General features: G+C 60.5%; 2 protein-coding genes across 2 annotated transcripts in view; both read right to left on the reverse strand.

Annotated features, from left to right (window-relative positions):
• The window catches only part of LOC119043810 (kinesin-like protein KIF19), a 29,844-nt gene extending 28,043 nt beyond the window's left edge, over nucleotides 1-1,801 (reverse strand). Inside the window, exons 1-2 of the mRNA XM_053656998.1 lie at nucleotides 1,754-1,801; nucleotides 962-1,042 (exon numbers count right to left, since the gene is read on the reverse strand). Coding sequence (XP_053512973.1) covers nucleotides 962-1,042; nucleotides 1,754-1,780 — 108 coding nt within the window. The 5' untranslated portion in view covers nucleotides 1,781-1,801. The remainder of the gene's footprint in view (nucleotides 1-961; nucleotides 1,043-1,753) is intronic.
• Nucleotides 1,802-3,292: 1,491 nt separating this feature from the next.
• EIF3B (eukaryotic translation initiation factor 3 subunit B) lies at nucleotides 3,293-21,029 on the reverse strand. The gene is made up of 19 exons (XM_037137908.2): nucleotides 19,921-21,029; nucleotides 15,633-15,825; nucleotides 14,117-14,236; nucleotides 13,633-13,690; nucleotides 13,310-13,438; nucleotides 12,936-13,093; nucleotides 11,438-11,569; nucleotides 11,292-11,358; nucleotides 10,934-10,980; nucleotides 9,950-10,160; nucleotides 9,180-9,252; nucleotides 8,417-8,539; nucleotides 7,529-7,607; nucleotides 6,734-6,872; nucleotides 5,481-5,606; nucleotides 5,017-5,094; nucleotides 4,553-4,661; nucleotides 4,213-4,330; nucleotides 3,293-3,698 (listed from the first exon to the last, which is right to left on the reverse strand). The coding sequence occupies exons 1-18, from the start codon at nucleotides 20,345-20,347 to the stop codon at nucleotides 4,227-4,229; spliced, it is 2,373 nt and encodes a 790-aa protein (XP_036993803.2). The 5' UTR covers nucleotides 20,348-21,029; the 3' UTR covers nucleotides 3,293-3,698; nucleotides 4,213-4,226.
• Nucleotides 21,030-21,710: the final 681 nt, after the last annotated feature.

Genomic DNA, 21,710 nt, shown 5'->3' on the forward strand with positions numbered 1-21,710 from the left:
GCTCCCAGGGAGGCCAGCCAGTCCCCACATTGGAACAGGTGAGTCTACCAATCCCAGCAGCTCATTACATGAGCCTTGCAAGTCAGGTGGGAGGACGCTCCCTTCTTCCTGTCATTCCTGCCACGTGTGGTGTCCCTGCCTGGCCGCTGACTGCCGGCGGGTTCACACAGGTGCCGGGTCCGGTCTGTCACCCTCTGCTTCACCTGGTGGGTCAGCTCCAGGCTCCCGCCCGACTCCCAGGGTTTCCTCGGGCAGCTGGTTCCCCCACAGCTGTTCCCTCACTGAGACGCAGGGACGTGTCACGGCACAGCCAATCCTTCCCTGCAGACCTGGGCCCGCGCCCCGGGTCCTCTGCCCGTGGCTGTGACGTGCCCCTCACACCTTTCTAAAGACCAGTGAGGGATCCAGTTCACCTGACAAAGTTTTGTTTCACCCGAATTTGGCAATTATTCTGGCAAGTGACCACCACCATTTCCTAACAACGCTGAGCGCTTAGCTTCGAGGATCCCTGGCAGCCAGGCAGGTGCAGGTCCCCGATCCTCAGCCCACGACCCTGCTGCCGTCACCAGGCCTGCTGACTGCGCAGTGGCGCACTCCACTGGCTCCCACATGGGGGCCCACGCTACCCACTCCCCCCGCTCCACGAAGGTATCTTATCAGAGAGGCCACCCATGGCTGCCACCTGGCTGCCACCACCCTCCTCCCTGTTCCCGACACCGCACATCCCTCTGCTGGCTGCCGGACCCCCACCGGAGAGCGAGCTGGGGGCAGGCCCTTGCCTCCCCCGTGGTGAGCATGACCCAGACATTTCTGTGAACTAAACCGTGACGGCACGAGTTAGTGGATGAGCAAACAGGTGAATTCACAAGTGTGAGGGAAGGAGTGCAGCAGGGGAAGTTTGCACGCCTGGGAAGGCTGGGCTTTGAACTCTGTGGCCACGCCCCGTGGTCCCCGGCCTCACCTGGTCGCCCACCTTGTGGGCGATGACAGTGGCTCCCTGCTCCAGTTCGGCCTCACTGAGTGGGCGGATCCGGAGTGCCACCTGTGAAGACACCTTGAGGCTGCATCCAGGCCTCGGCTTCTCGTCCCTTCCCTTCCCCGCTTCGCCCCCCAACTCTCAGAGAGCTGAAGGTCAGGGAAGCCCCCACTGCTCTGGGCCCTCACTTCTGAATCAGCAGCTCAAGTCCCATGGGACACTCAGAGTGCCGTGACTAGTCATCACGGCGTTGAGTCTCACCTGGGGAGACTGGGCACTCGCTCACCCATGGCCCACCGGCTGCTGAGTGTCCCACCCCTCCCCTTGCCCCACTGCCCTCAGAGTAGACACAAGGGCCCCAGGGCCTTCCTGCTGCCCCCTGCCCTCCCTGATGGACCCCTTCTGTGAGATGCCGACAGCTCCTCCCTGGGAGCGGCCTCTGGTTTGGGGCAAGGCCGAGGCCCCGCCCACTGTCACCCAGCAGGTGGGTCTCGTCAGGCCTCGCAGGGCCCAGAGGGGGCCAGGGGGTGGGGCCTACCCCACCCCACCAGGGGTCCTGGTCTAGGCCTGAGTCAGTCGTCTGGGAAGGGAGAGTCGGGGGCAGGGGGTGAAGGAGGTGTCTGGGAAGGGGTCACTTCGTCCTGAGAAAAGACAGGGAGGGTCCTGCACAAACTGGGCACTGGGGGCAGTGGGCCTGGAGGCAGCTCGGGGCAGGGAGGGCAGCCTTGGGCACACAGAGCCCTGCCGAGGCCACCACGCAACCAGAGGGACCCTCACCACAAGCTGCTGGTCCCTGGGTTCCATCTCCTTCACTGGCGGGGCTGTCCCAGGCTGGGGCGGGGCTGGTGGTGGGGAGGGAGGGTCCGGTCACAGCTCCAGGCTCTCTACCGGCCAGCAGCCAGCCCGTGGAGGCCTGCCTGGCTGGCAGCAGCCCCGCCCCGCTGACGTCAGCGGCCCCAGGAGTCCCACAGGTCCTTTAACTGCCTCAGGGACGCCAGCACTGCCCAGGTGCTTTGGGTGAGCCCTGAACAGCTGGGTGGCCCGGGCCAGATGGGCTCCGGCTGGCTGCACACCTGGCACCTAGTTACAGCCCCAGACACGGTCCAGCCTGTGTGTCTCTGCACTAATCTGACGCCATAGCAACCCTTGGGCTCCTCCCCACTACCTCCCCTTTCACCACCTCGCCTGCTCTACAGGTGAGCCTGCCTGAGACCTGTCTGGGCCACAGCCACGGGGCTTTTCACCACGAAGGAGGGTGATGCTCAAAGAAACATTTTCAGCTGTGATCACTTGCCCAGACGAATTTCTAAAGCAACCTTGCAATGACCTTTGGTTCTGACAGTGAGAGTGTGGCCACCGCCCCCTTGCCCACACCACCACCCTGCCAGGGCCTGAGCCCAACTTCTCAACACCCCGCGAGAGCGGGTGACGTCCTGGTGACACTTGGATATGAGTCGGAGACAGGTCCCCACTGTGGGGCCGAGGGCAGCAGAGGCCTGCACCCCTGCAGTGCAGCCTCAGGCTGGGGCTGCTAGAGTGCCCAGAGCACTCTGAGGCCCACCGGCCAGGTGGCTGAGACCATAGGGGTGGTGGCTCGGTGGGCGGGGGCTGCCTCACGTTGGGCCCCAGGACTCCTCGCCAGGCGACCAAGAGCAGGGAGGGAAGATGGCGCTGTCCCCAGCCCTGGACCCCCTGGCTCCACGTGAGCAGACCCCTGGCACCCAGCATCCACCCCACCCCCACAGGTTACACACACCCCAGGGGGCCAGCCCCAGGAAGCCCATCCCTGCAGCACAGAAGAGCTCCCGCTAACGGCATCTCAGGAGTCTCCTGCTCAGTGTCCCACGTCACAAGGAGCAGGTGCCAGGTTGTGCTTGAGACATGGGTCTGAGGACACTGCTGGAAGTCTGTGCCCTCCTGCTCACTGGCACCAGGCTGGGAGCACCAGGTCTCGGCACACCAGGCCTGCAGAACTGCAAAGGAGTGGCCACAGCAGCGTGCTGACCAGCCAGGCACAGCCAGGAGCAGACACTTAGGGCTCAGGGGACCTGGCGCCAGCGGGCTGTGGGGGATGGGCCTGTGGCCCACAGCCCACAGCCCCAACAGTCTCTGCAACCCAAGGACAGGGGCAGGAGCTGAGGTGGGTGGGGGGAGCTCTGGGGACAGGTCAGGGGAGAGGGGGAGGGGAGGGAGAGAGAGAGAGAGAGAGAGTGTGTGTGTGTGTGTAAAAGCCCCACCGAAGCCAGCCCTACGGGGCAGGGAGGAAGGCGCCCCACCCAGGCCCCACTCATGCTTAAAGACAGGAGGATAGATGTGTTCAGTCAGGTCTGCTTTTATTTCTGCGTTTGGCCCCCGGGCGTCTGCACTGCCTGTAGGCGAGGACCAGGTGCTGCAGTGCCTGGAGCAGGGACACCACCGGGCGCTGCTCCCTGGCTGGGGCCCACGCCCACAGGACAGCAGGTGCCACAGGCAGGCCTCGTGGTTGCAGGGGGCAGCTGTGCCGCCGTACCACACAGGCGTCTCAGTAACAAACACTGGTGGTGTGACTCAAAAACCAAACAAGAGACCGCAAGCAGCGCCTGGACACCGCCCCCGGGGCCCGGGGTGAAGGCACGACTGGAGACGGGGCCTCCCGGGGCGGTCAGTGCGGAGCGGGAAGCACGGGCACTCGGGCCGGCACAGGCCGTCTGCAGGGACACCCCAGCTCCGGCACTCGGTGACACTGCAACAAGGGAACACGGCTGTGTGTCCGGCACTGGGCCCCAGCCTGGCACACCGGGGGCCCCACAGGCAGGCATCCCCAAACCAGCCCCTCCTGGCGGTGGAGGCAGCCCCCAGCCACTCAGTCTGAGGTTGAGGAGCACCATAGCCAAGGACGACAGGAGTCACCTGTCCTGCCTGGACACTCAGTGACCCCTCATCCCCACAGCCGCCTGCGCCGAGAAGGAGCGACCCTCTGGGCCCTGCCCTGTCACCTGGGCAGTGCTGGAGCCCTGGCCACAGGGACTAGCCGTCACAGGCTCTCGCCTTCTCACCTGACCCTGCTCCCTCCACCCCCGAGTCCCCCGGTGAGGGGGTGCCAGTCCTGCCCCAGACATCACAGCTCACATGTGAGGATGTTGTAACCTTGAGAATAAGACCTCGGCTTCCTCGAACCACCTCAAACAGGACGTGTTCCAGCTTGTGGGTCAGCCACAGGGCGCCTGCTCCCCCCACCCCCCTGGAAGGCACCTCACCACAGTGCTCTCGGTCACTCCTGACTGCCGAGAGGGATGACTTCTTCAGTGACGAAAAACTCGATGGTCTCCTCCTCCCAGTCCTCCACGTTGCTGTCCAGCTCATCTGTGTCCACGCCTGGAAAGGTAGGAGGGGCTCCAGTGGGCGGTGGGGTGGCGCGATGCCCCTGGCTCCGGCACCAGGGACACCCGTGTGCAGGCAGTGCGGGGCGTCTCTCATCAGCGGAGAACCGTCACATGGCACGGATGCTCGCCGGGAAACCCACACGCGGACGCACAGGAAGCAAAGCGCTGTCTCGCACACGCCCCGAGTCTCCCTCTGCGCAGGCTCACACGTTACCTCCGCGCAGCTCCAGGCGCTCGCTCTTCTGCTGCAGGTACCGCTCCTGGGCCATCTGCCGGTACTTCCGGAAGTCCTCCATCATGGTCCGTCTCCTCTCCACCAGTTCCTGGCACAGGGCAGGGGTCACAGGGTGACACCTAACTCTCACCCTCACCATGTCTCGCAACCAACACGGAAACCTGTCAGCAGCCACCCCACACAGGACGGCCTGAGGACACCCCTTCCGCAAGGCCACCACGGAGGAACCGGCAGGGGCGGGGGGCCTTTCTCATTTTTCTTCCCCTCACTGCCCCACCCCCAGCGCTGTGTCTGAAGAGCCCAGTTATGGCCCAGCTGCCACAGCCCCTCCCTGTGCATGAGCACGTTCTGTGGACAGTCATGCCCCCACCGGACGCGCCCCTCTCTGCCAGGGGTGGCAGGGACTCTCTGTGGCACGTCCCCAGGGCGGAGACAAGGCTGACCTTCGAGGCTTTGGACTGGCTCAGACGATCCTTCTGTTCAAAGATCTTGGAGTACTTCTTCAGGTCTTTTCGGATTTGCTGAAACCAAGACAGGCCACTCAGGACTTGCACGCACAGGCCAGCCCCTTGAGCCCGACCACGGACACGTGACCCACATGACATGACACAGCCTCCTGGGAGCCCTGCTGGTAAGTCCCCAGGCTCCCAGCAGACCCAAAGGGGGGGTCTTCTAGTCCCAATGCCCCGTTCACACAAACTTCCTAGAAATGAGGCCAGCGTGACCTGAGACTACCTGAAATCCCTGGGGCCTGTCCCCAAACTGTTCTTTTCCATTGGGTTACTGTTGTTCGAGTACCTCTTCAAAGAACCACCAAAATGTCACCTTTCCACTGCTCACTCATTACCACCCTGTTGTCACCGTAAGCTGGGGTGGGGGGTGTTTTTTTTTTTTTTTTTTGCCAGACCTTTATCTGTTCCTGGCTGAGGAGCGTCGGGGGCCGGGGCCGCCACAGTAGCTGGCAGAAGCGGTCCTTGTTGTTCTTCTGCAGGAGGCGCCCCTGGAAGGTCCACAGCCAGTAGGCATTGTCCACCTGCAAGGGACAGAGGTCGGAGGCGGCGCTCACAGCACTGGCCCTGGCCCACGCCAGGGACCGTAACCTGCGGCAACAGCGGGACCAGAGAAACACCCAAAGACCTCCGCCTTAGCACCCAGCCATACCCAGCGGAGGACAGCAGTAAACCAAGGAGACCCACCGCCAGGGTCCTAGACCCCAGGGCGCTGCACACGCAGCAGCTCCGACAGTGCTGACCACCCACAGGCTCTCATGGAGCCACAGCGGGAAGCAGTGCGGCCACCAAACCCAGCCGCACTCGGCTGACGCCATCTGTGACAAGAAGTTCTTGGAGAAGGAAGCAGTGCCCTCCTTTCCCCGCTGTGACCCCCGTCTCAGACCAGCACTGCGGTGGCTGCTGCCATGAGCGCTGCGGGAGGCCTCCCCTAAAGCCCAGACGCAGGCAGGGCCCGCCGGTCCTGGTTGCAGTGCCAAGGTTTGACTCAAAACATTGTCAGCAAGTGTATCTCTGCAGCTTCACTCCACTGGACAACACCTGTCCGTGACTTTGACCTCCCCGCTTGAGAGGAGGTGTCACGCCAGGACCACATGAGCAAACCAGGAAGCACTTCCCCTCCACACACACACTCCATGCTCTGGCGCAGAACACGCGGTGTGGATTCATCTGGAACTGCAGGGCGGGCTGCAGATGGGGAACCCGAGCAGCCTGGCCACTGTGGGCCGAGACGCACGCGGCCTGACACAGGAAGGCCCGACCTGTGCACAAGGCTGAAGCTCCCTCAGGAGCTCGGGCCACAAGCACAGGAGGATGGGGTTGCGATGGTGGGAAATCAACACGCACATAGTGGAAACCACACTTCGGATTTTGAGTTTTGGCTCTCGCCCCAGACCAGCGCTACAAAGCCCATCCTCTCAGTGGTTATGGGGACGTGTGTCCCTCGCACTGAGGAGCGCCCGTACTGAGGCGGCCTAGGCTGGGCACGGAGAGTCCCTGAACAGGGGCAACAGCAGCACCTGCCTGCCCACTGCCCGCGGCCACGGGGCGAGCAGGCGGTGCTGCACTGGGGGTTCCTTCCAAGGCAACGAGGAAGCTTCGAGCCTGGCCGCGCCCGGCTTCCAAAGAGCGAGGTGGCTGGGCCCCGTACCTTATGGCTCCACCAGGACACAGAGGTGATGACGTAGCGGCCAGTCGGGTCCCACTCCACGTCGGAGGCCATGTAGTGCTCGGCGATGTTCATGACGGTGCAGTCCGAGGCGTCCACAAACGCCAGAGCGCCGTTCATGCTGCGGACGCAGACAGACGGGCCTCGGTGGGAGCCCCACTGTGGGTGGTTCTCCCACCCCCATGCCGGCCCGGCCCTGGGGGAGGGCCCAGGCACCGCTGACCACCCCCGCTGTTGATGTGGGAATGAGAGGCCGTGGTGACACTGTCTCCAGGGACAGGCTCTCTGTGCCTACAGGACCCGAGACTACAGGAAGCATCTCCAACCAAACAGGGCTGGGCGGCTGCAGGGCCCTCACTGCCCAACGCTGTGAGAGGAGCAGCTGGGCAGGGCCATCGGGCAAGGGAGGGGCTGTGTTTGCACCCTTGTGGTCATGCCCTCCACCCCCCAGGGAGGCTCGCCCTGTCTGATGGCACCTGAGGGCACTGTCCACTTTAAGACATGGGCTTGACCTGGGACACAAGTTCATTGGAGGTGGTCCTGCCTGACCTCCTCTCCCAGGGCCTGCGAGGTGAGCCCAGCAAGTGCCCACTTTCCTCCACCTGGTCCTGACCCACATCTGGGGAGCACAGTCCTCCCGCCCCACGTCTGTCCCATCGACCGAAGCTGGGGTGACCCTCCAGTGAGAGAACACTTAGGTTCTAGAGGACTCAGCAGTGACATCACTCGGAACCCAGTGCAGAAGACAAGGTCAAGGACAGGACAGCAGACACCCACCTCCTGAGGCCAGCCAGCACCACAAACTGGCCCTGGGGGCTCCAGAAGATGGTGTTCGCCTGCTGCTTATCGAACGCTTCTGGAAGGGAGGGGAGCGCCTGTGAGAGCTCACACTGTGGGCTCTGGGGCCGGCCTGCAGCCAGGACAGGGGGGCTGGCCACGGGGTCCCACTGCCCTCATGGGCATTGCAAATGGGCTTTTGCCACCCCCCTGCACACTGTGCTTATGAGAACCACCAGCGACTAGCCACAGACATGCACTGAAGTGCTGGCCTGCACTGAACACAGGGACGGGTTGAAAGCTGTGGCACCACTCTGAGCAACATCTCACGTTCAGAGAACTTTGCTCGGTGACACAATTAGACAGAGGAATCACGTTTACAAGGAGGCCCGACTCCAGGTTCCACCAGGTTCTGACTCCCATGTTCTCCTGAATTCCACACTCATGTCACCTTTCAAAGCCGTCCCTGCCCACTGCCTATGCGGACCCAGAGGAGCCCCAGGGGACCGGGGTCTGACCAGGGTGGGCGGTGCCACAAGCAACCTCTCCCCCTGCACCACAGCACTCACCGAAGACCTACTGTGTGCTGAGCACTGAGGACCCAGAAGAGGAGCCCTGTCTGCCCTGGGGGAATGGGCCAGCCCCTCCCAGGCAGGGCTGAGGCAGGGTGAGGAGTGGGCACCTACATAGAGCAGGGGTGGGGTGTGTGTCCCCAAGATGGCAGCTCCACCCACAGGGCAGGAAGCTCAAGTGCAGACACCGCCGTGGGGGGAGGGGGCCCGCCTCTCTGTGGATGGGATGTGCCTACATGAGCCACAATAGCCCGGCCTTCCCGTGGCTGCCCTGGCTGGCGCCCCCCACGCAACACAGGATGGTGAGGCCACCCACTGATGAGCTCGATCTTCCCGTTGCTCTTCACGTGGTAGAAGGACACGGATATGCGTGGGGCCTCTCCGTGCAGCACCGCGAACTTGCTCCCGTTCGGCTCCCAGGCAAAGGCGATGATAGTCTCTGCAGCCGGGAGAGGGGTCCCGGTCAGTCCCCCCACTCGTCCACTCAAGGGCACTCAGCACAGGTGGAGGAGCAGGGCATCTGGGGCCCCACAGCAGCCACTCCAGGCAGGGCAGGGACACCCTCAGCGGAGGCCCCACCAGGCCACCTGCCCCGGGCTCTGTGGCCCCAGCACTTGCTCTTCCCTACGCTGACTGACCTTCCCCTACACTGGCCGTGGCACAGAGAGCCTGTGGCCCGTGAAGGGCTGGCCTCCTCTATATCTCTGCTCTTTCTCCTCCCTCCAGCAAAACAAAACACGCAAACCAACGCTGCCACCTAGGACCAAACCCTGGCAGTGGCACAGCGGTTCAGGGCCCAAACAGGCCACCTGGACCCAGAGCCTGCACTGAGGCGGTGACAGGGCTCGGAGGCCAGGCCCCGCCCTGTGCAGTCGCCCCCACCCCCCACTGCTCCCCTACTTCCCCTGGCTGATGGGGGAGTGAGGAGACTGAACTTGGCCACCTTGCAAACAGCCGCCCACCGGGAACAAGGGCTGAGTCCCAGCGCTCTGCCCGCACAGCACCCCCACGGGTTTCCAAGGCCAGGTGTGCACGGTGCGTAAGGACGACCTGACCACAGGAGGGCCCCGTGGACTTGCCTTTCATCTCGACCACGTCGACAGGTACCTGTTTCTCCCTCATTCGGAAAATTTCAAAGTTTGTGACAACACCCTGGTAAAAAAGGAAAAGAAAGAAGGACAACAGCGTGAAAAATGCTAATACGAGAAGGACTCGGATCCTGCCCCTCATCGTGACACGGGGCCCACGGGCGCGGGACGCAGCGACGTAGGCTCTGCAGAGCAGCTGCACAGACACCAGGTAGGCTCGACTTCAAGGAACTGCCCTGCAGGCCCTGGTCCTGCACAGACGCCCACAGCCGGCACTGCAGCCCATCCGCAGAACTCCCCCAGGGCAGAAAGGTCCGCCTGTGGGCGGGTCCGAGCCCTTCTGCCGGGGCTTCCCAGCAGCACCATGGCCGGACACCAGGCCCCATGGGCGCCCAGGCCTGATGTGAGCAGCGTGCACCACTGCACACGGCCGGCCCTCCACACCTCTCCCCGCCTGAGGCTGGCTGGACTGCAGACACGGAGCCCAGGACTCAGAGGGCCGGTGCTACTGCTCTAGGAAAAAACCCACATCCAGGTGTCCCACACAGCTCAGACCTGCGCTGTCCACAGGCAGCTGCTTTCCCTGCTGACTCTGCACCGTGTGCCACCCGCTCAAAGGACACTCCTCAGCCAGAGTGTGACATGCCAGCTCACCACTTCCGGCGTCAAGTGGGTCTGAAAACGACCGCCCCACACAAACCGCAAACCCGTCAGCACCCTGCACACAGAAGCTGGCCTGGAGCGGCCCTGGCGCCACGCACCTGGGTGCCCTTAGGCGTCCTGTCCACTTTGACGCACAGGTAGTCCCCGTTCTTCTGCCAGTGCAGCTTGCAGTCCACGACGTTGAACAGGTTCCTAACTCGGATCTCCTGCCTGCTAGGCAGCTGCATCAGGGTGACCCTCGCCGGGATGTCTTTGTCCTCAGGCACCCAGAAGGCTATGATGTTGCCCCCGGGAGACCAGGAAAAGTCTCTGCGGAGCCGAGGACGCAGTGTCACCCAAGGTCAGGCCGAGGGACCCCAACGTCACAGTGCACTGGGTGTACAGAGGTAACCGCCAGGTGCCGTGTGAGGACTGCGTCAGTCACCCCACCCTGGGACAGCATGGCACTAACCCACCCTGCCGGGGCGGGGGCAGGGGCTGCTGACCACGCCAACCCCCGCACCACGGGCCTCCAGGCAGCACCCGGCACGCTCCTCACTGCAGCTATCGGCAGGTGAGACCGCTCCAGGCAGAGGGACCGGCCACCAGGCTGCTGAGGGTGCTGGGGAAACCCCACCGCAGCAGGGCGAGGAGGCCTGGGGAGTCGGGGCAGCGCCCCGCCCTGTGAGCGCCCCGGAGGTGCACGCAGCCATCCAGGCGGACCGGCGCTGCTTTCATCCTCACTATGGGCCCCGATGCTGCCCAAGAACAAGGGAACAGGAAACATGGCTGCCCCTGCAGAGCGGACACTGCACTGCGGAGACACTGGCCTAACCAGGGGCTTCCGAGTCAGGGAAGGGGCCCCTGACAGACAGGAGCTGGACCTACCAAAGGCCACCTGACCCCACTGTGCAGTCACCTGAGTAACAGAGAACACCAGCTACTAGGCAGAGCCCCGGCTCCACCATGGGGCCCTCAGGAGGTGCCTGTGCAGGGAAGGGGACAAGCGGGCCAGGTGGCACCCAGCAGCAGCCTGGGGCCATATTCATGCCTGGAACAAGGACAGTGTGGAGCCCAGGACTCGTGGAAGGACAATCACTTACTTTATGCCCGAGATCTTCAGACTCTTCTTGTCCAGAAGACCCATAGACTGCCGGGAAAACGGGGTCACAGTGCACTCACATTAGCCCCGTGTCTCAACAACGTCATTTTTTTTGCCCGAAGGCAACCCCAGATCCCAATGGGAGCTTGCCAAGGGGGCCTCAAGAAGTGGGGGTGAACCACAAACACGGAAAGAGCTTCTGTTTCCCAGCCACCACACTGTCCCAGGACGCAAGACCCTGACGGGGCGCCTCACGGCCTCCATCCTGCACAAGCAGCCCTACCCCCCATTGCCAGGTTGGGGGGGCACCCTGCACCCCATGCCAGCCCCACTCAGGTCTCAGTACCGAGGCCACTCACAGGCGTTTCATAGATGCTGAGGGTGTCGAGCGTCATTCTGGCGAAGAATTTGCCATCGTGGCTCCACCTGTGAAGAACAGCAACAGTGCCAGGCCCCGCCCACAAGCCACCACAGGAAGGCGCCTAGCCCGGCCCCGCCTCCTTACTTAAAGATCGGCCAGTGGGCCGAGCTCTCGCAGTGAAAGCCTCTCTTCTTCTGTCCGGTAAGGATGTCCCAGATGATGATGGCCTGAGGGTCGTCCTGCGTGTCCATCAGGGGGCTGAAAGTCACCAGGTATCTGCAACACAGGGGACACTCAGCCTCCCGCCCTCTCACTGAGGTCACGCCTCTGCAGGTGGCGTCTGACCTGTGGCCTGGGAGGCTGGGGGACAGGCCCATGACGCCTTGCTGGCACGGCCTCAGCCCCAGGTTCCCTGGCCAATCTCCCAAGAGGACACCCCAATGGAACAGGAGCAGAATGGCCCACACTGTGGTGGCCCCAACCGCCTAGAGGCTGAGACAGGGTCATGGGGATGAGAAAGATGAGGCAGCATCCTGACCCTGCTTGTGGCCCCAGCCTCGAGTCATATGTCACTCCGCCCCAACTACATGTTCTGCTGCCACACAAGACGTGCACTATTCCCTACTGAAAACATGCAAAATAACAGTGTAAAAACTAACTACTCCATCAAATTAGGAAACCCCCGTCAAATAGAACCTAGGGCTACAGAAAACACAAGGACCAAGGTGAAAGCCGAAACGCCTCGAAGGAAGCCCTCGGCCAAGTCAGGGAGGTGAGACGACTCACAGGCCGCTGACCCGGTCCCAGCCGGGGAGGGCACGCAACTGCAGGCGAGAGTGTTCTGACACACGAGGGCCTGGACGCCACACGCGCCCTGGCCTGGGCGCAGGTCTGAACCAACCAGCCGGGAGTCAGAGCAACGTGGGACGTGGGGAAAGCTGAAAACACACTGGAAAGTTCAGGAGACACAGCACGTGCGGAGGCTGCAGGGGCCTGTGCGGGGCCTTCCGGGGGCCCCACCGAGGACGGCCTGCGTGGCCAGAGGCGGAGCTGCAGCCCGCGAAGCAGCCCAGGGGCACAGAGGCGGCAGCAGTGCGTGCTCTGAAGGCGGGTGAGCCAGGACTGAGGCCAGGGCAGACAGGACACTGTGTGGCGTGAACGTCAAGCTCCCCCTGGTCGGCCCACCCAGAGCAGGGCTGCTTGGAGCAGCACACACTGGAGGGCGTCTAGTCACAAGAAAACCGTCCCTGAAACAACCGTCCCTGAAACGTCCCTTGCACTAGATCCTGAGCCGAAGAGAAAACAGTACAAAGAATGCCCCTGGACAGAGGGACAAAACTGGACGTAAGCCAGCAGTCCCCTCACTGCAGCTGGTGATGGTGCGTGGCTGCGCAGGGCCTCCTGCTGGGGGAGGGCTGCCCCTCCACCTCACCCCTGAACACGGCTCCTGGAACACTCGGCCCGAACGCTGGGGGAGAGGCGGTGGGGGAGCGACACAGTCCCTCAGGGAGAGCACACAGGAGCTCTCCGCACCCTGTGTAGTCTGAGCGTGAAACGACAGCACCCCCAGCACCCCGAGAAGGCGCAGGATGAGCCGCAGAGGTCGGGCCGGCTCTGAGAGGAGCAGACCCCACAGGCCTACCTTTCACAAGGTGAGAAGTCGATGAGCTGAACACCCTGGTGGCTGAACCTCTGAATCTGCTTGAACTTCTCACCCCCCCAGAGCGCAATGCCACGCTGATGGAAGGTGGCCAAGTAGGTGCCCTTAGGAGACCAGCGCACATAAGTCTCCGTCCACCGCTGTGGAGAAAGCCAGGCCAACGTGACCTCAACAGCCATGGCCCCGCTCCGCCCCACCCAAGGACCAGCCCAGGCATTCCGACCCAGCACACACCAGGAGCCCCCTGCCCGTCCCCCAACTCATGTCACAGCTGGGGGACGACCAGAGCCGTTCTCACAGACCACACCTGGGAGGATGGAACCCCTCGCCTGCCCCACGTAGCAGCAAACACTCACCGCTCTCTCCTCAATGGAGACAGGGTCCTTGACATCATTCCAGAATATGGATGTGCGGTCCCCACTCTCAAAGATCACGCTGTACTGGTCTCTGCACTCCGCCTCCTCCAGCCAGTACCGTAAGTTTCCCTAAAAGAGAACCGAGGGCAAAGGACGCCACTTCCTTCGTAAATTTACACTTCAGAAAACTTACCTGTGACTCCTCCTCACAGAGGCTGACGAGTCCATCGGCCTCTCCAACTCCCAAGGACTCTGCCACCTCAAGCCGGGCAGCCGACCCACACTTCTCTCCAACACCCAGCTGTCCATCCGACACAACGTACCAAGTCTTTGAAAGGCTGCTTTTCTGGAATGTCCCACTCATCACTGATGGTCATGTACCTGGAGGAGAAGAGGAAACAAGCTGGTGACACAGGGACAGTGGCGGCCACTCCCGGTCCCCGCCCGCCCAGGCAGTCAGTCCGCAGCCAGCCCTCACTGAGCACTGGCTCAGCCACATGACCGCAGTCAGTTCCTATGGCAGCTCCGCAATGTGATCACAAAGGGACGGTGTCCAGGGACCCGCCACTCCAAGCCCCTGCCTGTCCATCCCGGGGCAGGGGAGAGGGTGAGCTTCTACTGGTAACATCTGGTGGGGGAGGCTAGTGGGGGTTGCGCTACTGGCCAGTGCAAGGGGCCAGGGGTGTGAATGGTCCTGCAGGGTCTGACCAGAGGATGGAACCACCCGGAAGGCCGGGACATGGCCTCCGGAACCTGGTCACTCAGCAGGGGGATGTCCAGGACCTCACGGCCCGAGCCTGAACTCACTTGTCAAAGTCAGTGAAGAGGTTGACTCTGAACGTGTGCTGCTTGTCGAGCTTGTAGCCATCGGCGTTCTTTACAGCATCCGTGGCGTGGGCAGGGGATGCGTACTCCAGGAAGATGTACCTGCAGCGAGGAGGAGGGCCGTTTGCACACGTGTGGACTTATGACTGGGGTCACGGCCGGCAACTGGGTCGCGTCCCTGCCGGGTGCAGACAGTAGTCATGGTGGTGGTGGCGGCAGCGAAGCTTCCTCAGCATGAAAGACACCCTCAGCAACCCTGAGTCTCCCACCCCACCATCACAAGCGCACCCATCAAAATGCCCTTACCTGGACTACAGTGCGACTTCACGTCAAAACCTCTAAAGCCGCATATTTAGAACTGGGCCAGTTTACTGTGTCAATTATTCCAATAAAGCAGTCACAAAGTCGCAAATGTTATACACCATGTTGTATTACAGCCACAGAAATTCAAGAACGTTTCATTATAAAGAAAATAGAACTCCAGGGACCCTTCCACCCAGTTCCAAACAGAAAACGTTATACGCATTACCTGCACTTGGTCACTTAATTTCTAAAAAGAAATCAAAGCTACCCAGCTGGTTTGCAAACCTGAGTTAAAACGCATGGTCACCTCCCAGTGCTGTCCTCTCGGAGGCTGGCACCTCCAGGGAACGCGAAGGGAGGAAGGCCGACAGGACAGTGCAGCGAGATGCAAAATGCTCGAGTGCCCCGGCCGGTGCAGCGTGAGTCAGTCACCGACTCATCATGGGCAGACTCTGCCCAGCAGCACTGCGGGGCTACACGCCACCCCCGACTCCACACCTGGCTCCAGAGCAAAGAAACGACCACACTGCCACCAAGGGGACACACGCCGCACCTGCAGCTGCGACTCACTGCAAGTCGACTGGCAGGGAAGCAAGGCGGTGGCGGGACAGACGCCCCCATGCGCAAGGTGAAGGCGCAGAATCACACTTAGCAGCACAGAGGACCCGCGGGGAACTTTAAAAGCAAACTGCAGGGGTGCACAATACCTCCCGCTACCACATTTAAAAGAGGCACTACCTCAGGCAGCTCTGGGAGAAAGCTGCTGACTAGGCAGTGCCCGGGTGCTCTCACCCAGACTGTGAGAACGCCCCCATTCAGAGATCAAAATGTGTGTGGGGGGGACAGGTGTCATCTTAAATTCAATAAACCCACATGCACAGTTTGCCTGAAACCCTGCCAGCTTCCAGATCCACGGGCCGTCTGCCCAGGACGTCCCTCGTGCCCACCACCCTGACAGCAGAGTGGAACACTGAGCGCCGATCTCCTGAGCACTCAGTAGCCAGCATCCCGCACCCCCAGCAAGCAGCAGACCTGCTGCTGCCTCTGTGCGCCAGCCTGGAACAAGGGCCCGCGCTGCCCAGCGCCCCAGTGAGGCGAGAGGCCAGCGACAGAGCACTGCCATGTGGTGACTGCCGCAGGCGTCTGACACCAAGAGACACCGACGACACTGGCGGTGAGAGCACCCACGACTCACCCTTTTGTCTTTCCATCCTCCTCTGGGTAGAAGTCGTTGGTGATCTTCCCGAACTTGGAGAAGATCTTGTGGATGACGTTCTTGAGCTTCTCTAGCCGGTCTGGCCCCACCTGAGGGACATTGTCGACGACGATGACCGAGTCGATCCCATCTGCCTCCTGGGGCCGGTCTTTGAGCACATCCCCGAGCAGTTCTGTGCAGGGAGAGACGTGCCCAGTGACCGAAGGGCCCGACCACAAGCCCACGCAGCACCTCGGCGCCCCAAACTCCCCTCCCAGGAGCAGGAAGGGGAGCCATCCAACACCTGCACTGGGAAGGACGGAGGTCTTGGTCCTGGCTGCCTGCAAAGCTACACCTGGGAGAGTCAGGAAGACTGGACCCCTCCCACTCTCGTCAACAATCAGGACCCAGGACAAGCCCTGGCAGCCAGGAAAGGTCGTGAAGAGTATTCAAAACAGACTGCAAATAACGCAGAACACAGATCAAGAGGGAGACCTTGCACCAGCAACCAGAGGAGCCCAGGGCGGCTGGGACGACCCAGGAAGCCTTCCCCAGCCCGCTGCCAGGCGTCTCTTCCCCAAATCCCTTCTGTCTGAGGACAGGGAGGGGCGAGCTGGGTGTGTACACGAGGAGACCAGAGAACTTGCAAGCTCAGGGGAGCATGTGCACAAACACTGCGACCACCGATGGGTGGGTCCTCCCGCTGGACAAAGCATCTCATGGGGCCACTGGGAGCCCCCTGCTGTTTACAGGTATCACACCCTACACACTGGGACGGTGCTAGGAGCACGGTGAGTGGTATGTGCTGTTATTTTCTTAACTACATGCAAAGACAAAGTGTGTTATGCTTGTGTATCTGCTTTGAAAGTTAAGGTACCCAACTCGAGTGTTCGAAACTCCTAGACCTGCTTCGTCTCCGTAAGCTGGAAGGTGGGAGCAGGAGGAAGAAGGAAAGGCAGGTGTAAAACGAGAGGAACCAGCCAGCACATGTCTGGGAAGCAGACGGGGCCCGCTGGTTTGCTGGGCGCTTCGGGCTACCTGCCCGATGCCATCCTGCCTGGGGTGGATCCCATACTCTGGTCCCTCGACCACAAGGCTCCAGAACTGGTAAATGCCACTCAGCTGCCAGAGACGGGCATTCGGAGGTCACAGCGTCAGAGGAAATAGAGCAAGTCTTGCCCTCCCTTTCAAACTGGCTGGTCTGGAAAGAGGTGACACACACCAAGGCGCTGAGCTGGGAGAGAATACAGACGCCTTCAGAGCCACCATCAAAGTGAGACTGGCAAGACTGGCCAGGCCGCCAGCCAGCGCCAGCCACCTACAGGCCCGGCTGGGGCCAGTGGCTCTGCACCACGCGTCTCCGGGCTCTGGAACCAAGTGCCACCCTACCTTCTTTATCACACTTTTAAGAATTCCAATGTGCCAAACAGGACACATCAGAAAACACCCCTTGCTGCATCCTCTTCTCCCCACTTTGGTGTCTGAGATGCTCCATCATAAGCTGAAAGGTCTTTCAAAAAGAAGTCCATTGACCCTGGCTGGCATAGCTCAGTGGATGGAGCGCGGGCTGCAAACCAAAGGGTTGCTGGTTCGATTCCCGGTCAGGGCACATGCCTGGGTTGTGGGCCAGGTCCCCAGTGGGGGCCACATGAGAGGCAACCACACATTGATGTTTTTCTCTTTCTCCCTCCCTTCCCCTCTCTAAAAATAAATAAATAAAAATCTATTTTAAAAAAAAAAAAAAGAAGCCCTTTAATTAAAAGAGTCATGCCCTGTTAGAAATGATTTCTAATTAATTTCAACCTTTATAAGTGACACTGAAAACGTTATCTTAAAAAAAGAACTGCCACTTAAATTTCACGCCCTGGCTGGTATGGCTCAGTGGATTGAGCGCCACCAGCAAACCAAAGAGTTGCTGGTTCGATTCACAGTCAGGACACATGCCTGGGTTGTGGGCAGGGTCCTCAGCAGCGGGGCACACAAGAGGCAACCACACATCAAAATTTCTCTCCCTTTCTCCCTCCCTTCTCTAAAAATTAAACTCTTTCCAAAAAGAAAAAAAAACTGCCACTTAAATTTCAAAGAAACAAAAACTGAGACCAAAGAGAAAAAAGGGAAAGAGTCAGGTCCAAGCCACACCCTGAAGATGCTGCCCTCCCGAAGCTCCATGGGGTCCTGGGGTTCCTTCTGCCGCTCCCTGACCGTGCAATTAAGTGGCCTGCGAAGCCTGATCTGAACGTACAAGGGTTCCAAGTGGGAATGCCAGTTCTTTATGGGAGTCTGCCGCACACAGCAAGGAGCGAGGGTGACACCCACACACGGAGAAACATGTTTCCGGCCCACACTTCTGGTTACTCCTGGCTCAGAGTCCCCATCTGGCTCCAAGAGAAACAGAAAGAAGCAATTCTCAAAAGTAAATACATATATAAACAATACTTAATGAGCCAAGGAAGGCACGTCTAAGAGTTAGCACCTCCATCAAGTCTGGCAGAGCCCACCAGCAGCTGAGAAGTGGGGCTGAGCGTGGGTCTGTGGCTGGTGTCTCAGCAGGAGGGGCCCAGGCTGCCCTGCAGCCCACGCTGCAGCGATGGCCCCGGAGTGAGTGGCAATGCACACCACTCTGTATGTTCCAGAGACGAGGCTCCTGTGCACCACTCACTGCTCCCTATACACAGGACAGTTCTCACGAAACACTCATGAGCACCAGACACAACCAAGGACCCTCGGAAAGCTGCAGGCCGGCTCAATGCCAGTCTCCAGGACTGGGGTCTCATGTCACTCTGGGGACCACATGCTCCCCAAGGCCTGCTCATGACAGAATCTGACCGCCACACTGGGCAAATCTAGACACAGTTTATGCGTTAAAAATCTTGTGTGAATACAGCATGCTCAAAAAATGCTTAAAAAAGAAGTCAAGCACCGGCTGGTGAGGGTCAGTGCGTTGAGGGCTGGCCTGTCAACCAAAAGGCCACCAGTTCCATTCACAGTCAGGGCACAGGCTCGGGTTGTGGGCCAGGTCCCTTTCCTTCTCTCTAAAAACAAATAAAATCTTTTTAAAAAGTGAGATGTAGAATAAATAGTGAAAGGATGAAAACAGGCCCTAAAACGAACACTCAGATTTTAAAGTAACAAAAGCCGGTGTGGTAGAAAGACCCAGATCTGGGCAGCAGAGGCTGCAGCAGTGTGGCCCCAGGGTGGGGGTCTGGTTCATGGGGGCCTGTCGGTGGTGAAGGTCCACTGCCCTCCCACTGCACCAGCGAGCTGTGCAGCCTTCCCTGCTTCACACCCAGCAATATTTGTATCTTATGAAACAAAGTAAGACACAGTAAGTAAGAACAACACAAAGCAGCCCTTTAAAATCTCATTTAAGAGCTGATAACTCTATTTCGGTTTTCTAAGCTTTCACATTTTACTGGAGGTTTGTTAGGATTCTGACTGTCAGTGAACTCACACATACCACCTCAGCAGACAGTCTGCACCTGGGCACAGCAAGGCCACGTTTTCCTGGTGCAGCGCTGGCTGCTGGAGTGGAGCCATGCTCACGCCCCCAGTGCACGGAAACGTGGTCAATGCACAGGGGGCTGCAGATATGCTTCGAGACTGTAGATTAAATCGCTAAAAACTAAACAGAAGCCAACAAAATCTGCTGAGATTAGGAGCTGAACTGTCCCTCTGGGGCAGGAAGCAGAAATAACACCTGTCGATCGAATCGTGCAGAAAAAAGAGTAAAGCAAGCTGTAATCAACAGGAAACCTGGAACAATCAATTATCTGCGACAGGACGGTGGCCGGCCTTCCCAATTACAGACAGACACCCAGGCAGGGATTCGGAGATTATGCCTGGCACTGTCCCAGTGGGGAGCCTTCTCTCCCTGCAGGGAGCTCTGCCACTGCGAGGTCCAAGGGACAGCGGCCCACCCCCCCGAGGAATCCGCACTGGGTCGGTTTCACCTTTGACAGGTGTGGCTGGACACTCAGCCACCCACACCTGTAGCTGACAACTGTCACCGGAGCCCGGGCGGCGCGTGCAGTGTGTCCTGCTCTGCTGAAACCCCCGGCCAGGCTCCAGTGTGGTTGCCCCAGCCTCCAAACACCTGGGGTAGGAACGGCTGGGTAGCCAGGTCATCTTCACCCTGCCCCTCCTTTACAGGAGGAAAGGAGAGGGTCCAGAATCTCCCAGCAAACCTTGCCTCTGCGCAGGAGCCAGATGGAAAATGGGGGCCACCCCCCGACGCTGACTCCCGAGGTGCCTGCTGACCCCGCCCACGTTGGGCGCCCCGCCGCCTCACCTTCCTCGCTCACGTCGTCCACGAAGTCCTCCGGGTCGCTGAAGGAGGGCTCGTCCGCGTCACCGTTCTCAGCCGCGCCGCCAAGCTCCCCGCCCGGCCCGTCAGACCGGCCTTCGGCTGCCGCGTCCCGGGCCTGCTCTCCTGGAGACTCGTCCGCGGCCGGAGTGGGGAGCTCCTCGGGCGGGGGCGGGGACGGGCCGGGGGTCGCACCGGCCGCCTCCTCTCCGTTGGCCGCGGGCTCAGCCGGCACTTCAGGCCCGGGCCCGGCCTCCGACTCCTCGTCCTCGCCGTCCGCCGCCTCTTGCGCGCCGGGTCCCGCGGGCCGTAGCGGCTCCTCCTGCGGCGGCTCGGCGGCCGGCTGCTGCTGTTCGGGCTCTGCCCGCTCCTCGCCCGCCTCGGGCGCCGCCACGTTCTCCGCGTCCTGCATGGGCTCGCCGCTGCCGCCTCGCCGCGCTTCCGACTCTCCCAGGCCGCACCGCGCCTACGACCGGGCCATGTGCGTGCGGCGGGGCGTCCCACAAGGGCGGGGTAAATGAGCCCAGGCCCCTATGCCTCCCAGCGCAAACGGGGAAACTCAGAGGGCATCGGCGTGTCTATCAGCGATTACTACGGCGCTTCCACAACGAGTATGCACTCGACAGCAATTACAGAGCTTCTCGTTTCAGTACACAAACTCAATGCGAATTGCAGCCCCCTGCTCTTGGAAGAGAATGGTTTTACCCAACGTGGCGGCCTTCTCCCGTCGGGCGCTGCGGCGAAGGGCTAAACCATTTGTGACGCTACAGGGATAGTAAGGTCCCAGAAGTCAGCTCAATAGTTGGAATTGGGTAAAAACATAACTCACAAATTAATACTAGAAAAACCTGTAACTTCAACGAACTGCTTTAGCTGTGATGTATTAGCCTTTCACCAAATTGCAGCTTCCCTTATATTACTAAGTTCCCCTCTCACATGTCAGTGTTTAGACTCGTCTACTGACTGGGCAAAAGAATGGACTATTCCAAAACATTAAAGGAATTCCTGCCGAGCCAGAGATGGCCAACGCTACTGGAAAGACGACTTCCCGGCTCAATACCCAAAAAATGAGAGTTGCTTTAATCAAACACGCCCCAGCGCACCGCGTGGTAGCTAATCCCGCCTTCCTCAGTTCCCGTGTCCTCAGTTCCCGGTGGTTCGACCTGCCGGAGCGTCCGCCCGGGGAGAGGGCCAGCGCGGGTCACGTGGGAGGGCGGGCCCAGCGTAGCGGGCGGGCCCAGCGCAGGGGTGGGGCCGCGCTGCAAGGTGCAGCTAAAACTGGAAAGCGGCGCTCTTTGGCTTCTGTTTGCACTCTCTGGAAGGGCGTCGCGTATTTGTGTCGTGCTTCGCTTAATGCTAGGCGTGAAGACAAGTGCTGATTGGGGGTGTTTGAATCATCCTAAAAACGGAACTCGGTGCGGGGGTGGGGGCGTGAAACAGGAAGTTAGAGTTTAATGGAGAAAGAGCCTGGTTGGGGAAAAGGAGCAAGTTCTTGAGTCGATGTTGGACCGGTTTCCTAAAGGCAAATTAACCTCTTCTGGAGATCAAAGGTTTCACTTTTAGTTCCAGCTGCACTTTTTGTAGGTAACTGGGCTCCGCCAGCCCTTTTCTTCTACAACGTGCTAAGAGTGACAAATCAATGATGGAAGCTTGGGAACAGCGGAGGTTGGTTTGGCCTTGCCCGGGAGACCCTCCAAGGCATTGCTGTTCCCCGGTGAAGATAAACCCGGTTTAGTGTCACGTTCTTTAGTGCAGGGGAATGATGGATGCGCTCG

This window comes from Artibeus jamaicensis, unplaced genomic scaffold (assembly GCF_021234435.1).
Source record: "Artibeus jamaicensis isolate MK-2021 breed Jamaican fruit bat unplaced genomic scaffold, CSHL_Jam_final scaffold_3151, whole genome shotgun sequence".
In the NCBI taxonomy this organism is placed as follows: domain Eukaryota; kingdom Metazoa; phylum Chordata; class Mammalia; order Chiroptera; family Phyllostomidae; genus Artibeus; species Artibeus jamaicensis.